Here is a 7,260-nt window from a genome sequence, read left to right on the forward strand (position 1 = left end):
ATATAAACCATAAGCCATGAAAGAACTCGCCAAGAAAGAAAGAAAAGAAAGAGAGAGACTAATAATAAAAAGAATAAAAATGATCCACGCGCGTGAATCCGGTGACCCCCCCCCCCCCCCCCTCCCCCCTCATCACCGATGAACAAGGTCACCGGCGAAGGAGAGCCGCCGGAGAACGGCGCTACAAGATTGGCTTTCTGGTGGCGGCTATGGTTCCAACCGCCAGGACGAGAGGAAAAAACGATCTAAAAGAAAAGCAGTTCTAGCGGCAACAATAGTTGGACGCATAATCACATAGGTCAATTTTCGTAGGTTCCTTCACCATATTTTTTGTGAGGGAAACCTTCGTCCAGCATTGATCAAAGCCTATTTGGCAAATCACCAAACAGTATTACAGCTTCCACGGGAAGCATGTAGTAAGGAAAAACTTTATTCATCATGCAGATCGTACAAAACTAATACAAGCCATAAGCCATGAAAGAACGCGCCAAGAAAGAACGATAAAAAAAACATTAAAAATGATTAAACCGTCTACATACGTACTCTCTGTAGCATGCATGCATGCATGTGTAGACTTGTGGCTAGCACGTCAAGTAGCAAAACCAAGCAAACAACGTAACCGGCAGAAACAAAACAACTGATCAAGCAGAACAATGCCCCTCTCGCACCACTAATCCGCATGGCCGCATGCAGCCAACGTATGCGTGGGCTGCATGTCACACCTTGCTAGATCGCTTAGCACATGAACCCGGTGGGCGCTTTCTTGCCGCAGTGGTTGAGGATGAGGCTGAGGTTGATGGGGAGGTTGAGCTTGACGATGCTGAGGACGCTGGCATTGATCACCGTGCAGAGGCACAGGGCCGCCTCGACGTCGACGAGCCCATCCACCAGCGGGCAGCACGGCAACGCGGTCGGCCTGCCCACCTGGACCTTGACCAGGTTCAGCGCGTTGACGCACGCGCCCACCTTCAGCGCGTCGCGTGGGCACCTGCCGAGCGAGCCCGGGGTCGGGGTGGGCGTCGATGGGGTGGGCGTCGACGGGGTCGGGCAGTTTCCCCCGCACGCGCTGGCCACGGAGAAGACGACCAGGTTCACGGCGAGGAACAGCGCGATCGATGCCTTGCCTGCCATTGCTGCCGAGTGATCAGTAAGCACAGATCAAGTAGCTGATCTGGAGCTCTGGACTGCTAAGTGCTTGTGATGCCCTAAGGGTGGTGCTTGAGTCTGGTATTTATAGGGGGGAGATCGGTGCCATGCTGGTGAATTATTTGCGTGCTTGCGTTCTCTTGCTCGTGAACTTGCATGTGATCGACGGCAATTGGGAGTCTGATCTGGATCGGTTTGCTGAAAAATGGCGCTAATGACAAGATCGCTGCATTAGTGGGTGCATGTTGGCGTTTGTTCCTGCTTGCTGATTGATGTATCCTTGAGTATTATGACCTGGACGTATTGGATTGTTGCTAAACTGTTAAGCTGGCTCGTAACTTGAATATTGCATCTTGTCGGTCACGGACGGGAGTACAACATTGCACAAAAATCAAACCAGAGGATTAATAAGAGGCAAGACCAACTTGTTTGAAGGCTTCCAAAGGACCAGCCATATTCTAGGGCATCTCCAACGCCAGACGCTTAGACGGACGCCAGGATATATTTCCCATTGATTTCCCGGCCGATTAGCAGTTAGCCCATCAAATCCTAGCTTAGGTGTGGCATCGATGCAAAGGTTTGCATCGGGCGCTAGGCCTCTTTTCTTCGCTCCGCCAGGCGTGCGTGGTCGTAATTAGCGCTTGAAGTTAGCGCTCAGCATTGGGAGGGTGGGGCGCTTAGGTATTTTTTATTTTGTGATATTTATTTTTTCCTTTCCTAAGCGCCTCTTGAAGCTTCCAGCATTGAAAGGCACAGAACTGGCTGTTGCTCAATGCAATGATACGCAAGTTACGTATTCGCGAAAAAAAAGAACTGTCTGTTGCTTCAGATGGTTAGTGGTCAAAGTTTTCTTTTTTGCAGGGTGTTCGCGATCATAGTTATACCTCTTCTTCTTTTTCCATTTTTCTTTTTATGGAAAGGGCCAGATCTAGTTATACCTGATGTATACAAAAATGTAGAATGTGTATGAGAAAAGTAGACATAAAAAATATTTCTAAGTATATGTTAATCATGTATATGAAAAATGTTAAACGTGTATATAGAAAATGTCCCTGGTGTATATAGAAAATGTTAAACGTGTATATACAAAAATATAGAATATGTATGAGCAAAGTAGACATAAAAAATATATATACTTTTAAATGTTCATTATGTATTAAAAATGTTAAACTTGTATATTAAAAATGTTAGACATATATAAAAAATGTTCCTGATATATACGATGTATATGAAAAATGTAGAAATAAAAAGTATGTATTTTATAAAATTAGTCGATGTATTTGAAAATGTTCATGTTCTATATGAAAAAAAGATGAAAAAACAAAAAAACAAAGAAAACAATGAAAAACATAAAATAACCCAATGAATAAGAAATAATCAACAGATGTTCTAATGATCGATGAAAACAGTAAAGAAAAATACATACAATAAATGAAAAAAAAGGCAAAGAAATCAGGATAAAAATAGGGCGATGCTACGCATTGGACGGTGGATAGAACGAAAACATCTGCCGCCTCCGACGCCATCCGATTGACTCAAAAATAACCGTTAGATCTCCTCAAGCGTGTGTCTCAAATTGCAACAAGCTTGTCTTTGCGATGTTCGCTCTGCAACAACGGCTTCGTTGCAAAACCACCCAAAGTGTATTTTTAGCTTGACGTGTTATTTTCTTAAGCGTCATTTTTGCAACAATGATCATGTTGCAGAAATTTTATTTGCAAGGTTGTGTTGCAGGAAAAAATTCTTCTATCACCTTGTTTATCTTTTGCAACATAGATGATGTTGCGGAATGAGCTTTGGAACAGAGGTTATGTCGCAGATATTTATTTCGTCTTCACATTTTTGTAACATCGATGATGTTTCGGAAGAACTTTTGCAACATAGATATGTTGTGGAAATTTTTGCAATGAAATGATGTGGAGAAAACACCGTTGTTGCCTATGCATATCACACAGGCATAACCGTCGATCGTGTTGCAAACGCCGGTGCTGCAAAAACTCACAGTAAAAGACCTTGTTAAATGAAACATCTGCACATCCAAGTCCGGCCGCCATGGACATGCCGTGGCGAAGCTCAAGCTCGGACTGGTCCCTTCCTGCATCGCTCCACGCCACACATGTCGCCCCAGCCATCCCAACCATGGTCGCGCGGCTGAACCGCAAAGCGCATACGTGTACAAGCTCCGCCTAGCCCTCCGTGCGAGCTTCACTCTTCCATGGCCATTACAGGTGAAGAGAAAACAAAGGATGTGATAAGGCTGAGAAAGGGGAGAAGATAAGGTTGGTGAGACCCACAAGGACACATGTAGCATAGAGGTGGCGGCGGACAAGCAATGAGTTTTCAGTCTGGCTGATTGATAGCCTTTTCCATAAAAATAGCGAAAAGGAAAGAGAAACAAATAAAAGCAAACAAAAACAATGAAATTCGAAGAGAAGAAACAAAGAAAAGAAAGAAAAGGAAAAACGTGTGAAACCCGATAAAAAAACAAAAACTGGAAAGCAAAAGGAAAAGGAAGTTATAACGAAAAAATGAAAAAAAAATAAGAAGAAGAAAACTGGTGAAAAAACAAAAATAACAGAAAGAAATAAAAACAGAGAAAACTAGACCTAAAGCCAACCTACAGCTAATGAGAAAACTGCACTAAAATGGCTGGCGCGCTCGTGCTCGCCTATAGCGAGACAACCTACCGTCCCGCTCTAGGCAAGAAATAGATCTCGCGTGAGCGAGGGCTGGTTAGGAAACCAGCGTGGGTGCGGCTATGTGCCACATGATGCGAGGTGCACAATTTTCTTTTCTTGAGACAACAAGGTGATCATGTTTAAATGCATTATAAAAACAATTGCGTAGGTTATCATATTTATTTTCATTAAAAATGTACATGGCATTTTAAAGAAATAATCAGTATTTCCAAAAATGTCTATGAAATTGTTTATACAATGTAAGAAAATTATTCATGCTTAAATGTTTATTGGCATTAAACAAATGGGCGACATGTATTTCGGGATGTCACCGTGTATTCTAAATATGCATTTTTAAAGATTGTACATCATGTATTTAAAAAATGTCCAACATGTGTCAGAAAAGCACTTCACATGTGCTCTAAAATGTATGTTGTGTACTGAGAAAAAAGCAGATATGGATTGAAATAATTGAAAATCGATGAAAAATTGAAAACCGACAAAGAAACAAAACAAAAAGCAAAAAACCAAAGAAATCTAGAAAAGAAACAAAGAAAACCAAAGTGAAACAAAGAGAGAAAAAAACCAAAAAAACAATGTGAAAACAAAGAAAACCAAAGTAAAATGAAGAGAAAAAAAAGGAGAAATCAGGTGAAAAACAAATAAAACCAAAGGAAAAAACAAAAGAAAACAAAAAATATCTGATGAAAAACGGGGCAGTGCGAACCTACGACAAACCGCAGTAATGAACTGGCCCGCTGGTCGTCACCTATAGGGGGGAGCAACTAGTTAACGAGTGCTCCTTCGGGAGCCTCGCAACGATCAGCACCACTTGGCGCGCTCTCAGCCATTCGCCACGTGTCGCGCTCTGGACGCTTCTTTCGGATTTTGTTTTTTTATTTTTCCGCACGCGTTTTCGGCTTTTTAAACGGTTTTTTTTGGGGGGTTTCGACGTTTTGGTTTCCCCCCGGTCTTTCTTAACTTTTTGAAAAAAAATCGTGAAAAAACGTGTTTTCTTTTTTTCTTTCGTGAAAGTCATGGTTTTTCTTCTGCGAGAGGCACGGTTGTGCTTTAGCGAGAGTCACGGCCGTGCCTCTCGGAAACAAAAAAAACATTTTTTTGTTTTTTTCTTTCTTTCACGAGAGTCACGGTTTTGCTTTCGCAAGAGGCACGATTGTGCTTTCGCGAGAGTCACGCCCGTGCCTCTCGGACAAAACGCGTTTTCTATTTTTTTTTCGTTCGTGAGAGTTACAGTTTTGCTTCCGCGAGAGGCATGGTTGTGCTTACGCGAAAGTCACGACCGTGCCTATCTGAAAGGGAAAAAAATACGTGTTTTCTGTTTTTTTTCCTTTCGCGAGAGTCACGGTTTTGCTTTCGCGAGAGGTACGGTTGTGCTTTCGCGAGAGTCACGGCCGTCCCTCTCGGAAACGAAAAAAAACACGGTTTCTGTTGTATTTTTCCTTACACGAGAGTCATGGTTTTGCTTCCACGAGAGGCACGGTTGTGATTTTACGAGAGGCACGGGCGGGTCTCTTTCGGAAAGGGAAAAAACCGTGCTCCCGGTTCGGTTTTTTCACCCGGTTTTTTTTCCTGGTTTTTTTATGAAAAAAATTTCGTCAGAACCTATCAACATGGGATCTAGTTTTGATGATCTCGACGCGAGGAATCCAATGGTGAAAACGGTTCGAAATTTGGACGCACGGTTTAAGAGATAAAACGTTTTGAATAAACGGATCTACGAAAAAAGGGAAAACTTTCAGGTTGCGACAAGTGACGCGCTGCATGTGCACCACTTGTCGTGACTGAGAAAGTGGAGTGTTCTTTGCAACGAGTACTCCTTAATTAGTGATTTTGCCTATAGGGGCAATTTCTACTGGCGAACCAGCCTGTGCAGGAGGCCTCCAAAAGCAGCCCATAATTAACTGAAAAAGGAAAAGCCGAAATCAGCCCACGGGGCCGAGAATATTCGATGCATCGTTCCCTTCACTCCGCGAGTTCTTGAGATTGCGGTTACTCCCACTTCCCACATCAAAAATGCGCACGCTCTCGCCTCACGAGGCACGCAGAAATCAGATCGAATTTGCGCGCTCCCGACGATGCGGTTGCCAAAGCGCGCGCGCACGTTCCGGCGAAGAGCCGCAACCCCTCAAACCTCACACGCGGCCGCTCAGACCGCAACAAAACCGCCCGTTCCCACATCAGTGCGGCCACCACCGACGGAGAACGCCACTGCCGCGCCAGAAACGGAAGAAGCCCTGCCATGGACACGCCGCTGGCGGCGACGCGGCCGGCGAGCCGTCGCTCGAACCCCGTGGTGGAGCGGAAGCTCGTCGAACTTGACGACTGCCTCGACAAGGCGCTCAACTCCCGGCCGCGGCGCTACGACGTGGACGCCAGACTGTTCCCGGAGATCCAGGCCAGGATCGACTTCCTCCGCTCGCTCATCGCCGCCGAGCGGGACAGCCACAGCCACAGCGGCGGGCGGCCGGGGCACCTTGTCGAGGCCGAGGAGCGCTTCGGCGTCCTCGAGAGGGCGTTCCAGCAGTGGGCGCAGAGTGTCGTCGCCGCGGCAACCGAGGAAGAAGAAGCCGATCAGGCGGCGTCCGAGTCCGAGTCCGGGTCGTCCGGCGGCTGCTCATGCAACGACTCCTGCTCCGGCTTCGAGTTCACGGGCCCGGAGGTGGCGCCCGACCCCAAGTGCAGCCCCGGGAGCGGCGACGCGGCGGAAGCACACAAGGAGGCGGCCGCGGCGATAGAGGTGGCGCCCACGACAGGTACTGCCGCTCGGCGGCGCTGGTGGAGACGGCGCGCCGCTCTGTGCGGCGCCGCTGGCGTGGTGGCGGTGATCGCGCTCGCGGCCGGGTTGGCGTTAGAGTTTGCCGCGGTGGCGGGGCCGTCCGTCACCCTTGTTCCGACGTAGATTACGTGATGGCTCTTTGTTTTTATCCTTGTTCTTCCGCTGTTGTCAGTGTTGTGAAGTTTGAAGTTAAGTTATCATCTGTTCATCCTTGCTTTATTCAGTACAAATGTGTATTTGTAAGTTTCTGAATAAATATTCGGTTTCACAGTCTCTCTGGAACCATCAAGTTAACGTCCTTTAATGAACTTTATTTATTGTTTTTATGAATTTGTCTTTCTGTTATGCATTTCATGCTTCCAGTCTTTTTTGTCAAGATTTCATTATATGATTGATTTGACCTAAATCGCATCAGCCTCAAATTGTATAGTGCACTAGTCCCCATGTACAAAATCAGAAGGTCATCCATCCAGAATTAGGAAATAGTATCAATTTACTTGATCAGAAGGAAGCAAAATAGAAGGTGTTGTTATTACGAACGTTCGCTCGCTCGCTCCACCGAGTTTGATGTTGCTTTCTTGTGCTCATCGCCATTCGCATCACCGACTTTCTCCACGGAATTTCGTCCCCTCTGGCGCT

At 45.8% G+C, this 7,260-nt stretch overlaps 2 protein-coding genes across 2 annotated transcripts; one reads left to right on the forward strand and one right to left on the reverse strand.

Moving 5' to 3' along the window:
* Positions 1–414: 414 nt before the first annotated feature.
* On the reverse strand, positions 415–1,192 carry LOC123185861 (14 kDa proline-rich protein DC2.15). The gene has a single exon (XM_044597675.1). It carries the CDS (start codon positions 1,129–1,131, stop codon positions 736–738), a length of 396 nt encoding a protein of 131 aa, XP_044453610.1. The 5' UTR covers positions 1,132–1,192; the 3' UTR covers positions 415–735.
* Positions 1,193–5,861: 4,669 nt separating this feature from the next.
* LOC123185862 (uncharacterized) lies at positions 5,862–6,819 on the forward strand. Its single transcript, XM_044597677.1, has one exon. It carries the CDS (start codon positions 6,085–6,087, stop codon positions 6,742–6,744), a length of 660 nt encoding a protein of 219 aa, XP_044453612.1. The 5' UTR covers positions 5,862–6,084; the 3' UTR covers positions 6,745–6,819.
* Positions 6,820–7,260: the final 441 nt, after the last annotated feature.

The sequence above is a fragment of the Triticum aestivum genome, chromosome 2A (genome assembly GCF_018294505.1).
Source record: "Triticum aestivum cultivar Chinese Spring chromosome 2A, IWGSC CS RefSeq v2.1, whole genome shotgun sequence".
Lineage (NCBI taxonomy): Eukaryota > Viridiplantae > Streptophyta > Magnoliopsida > Poales > Poaceae > Triticum > Triticum aestivum.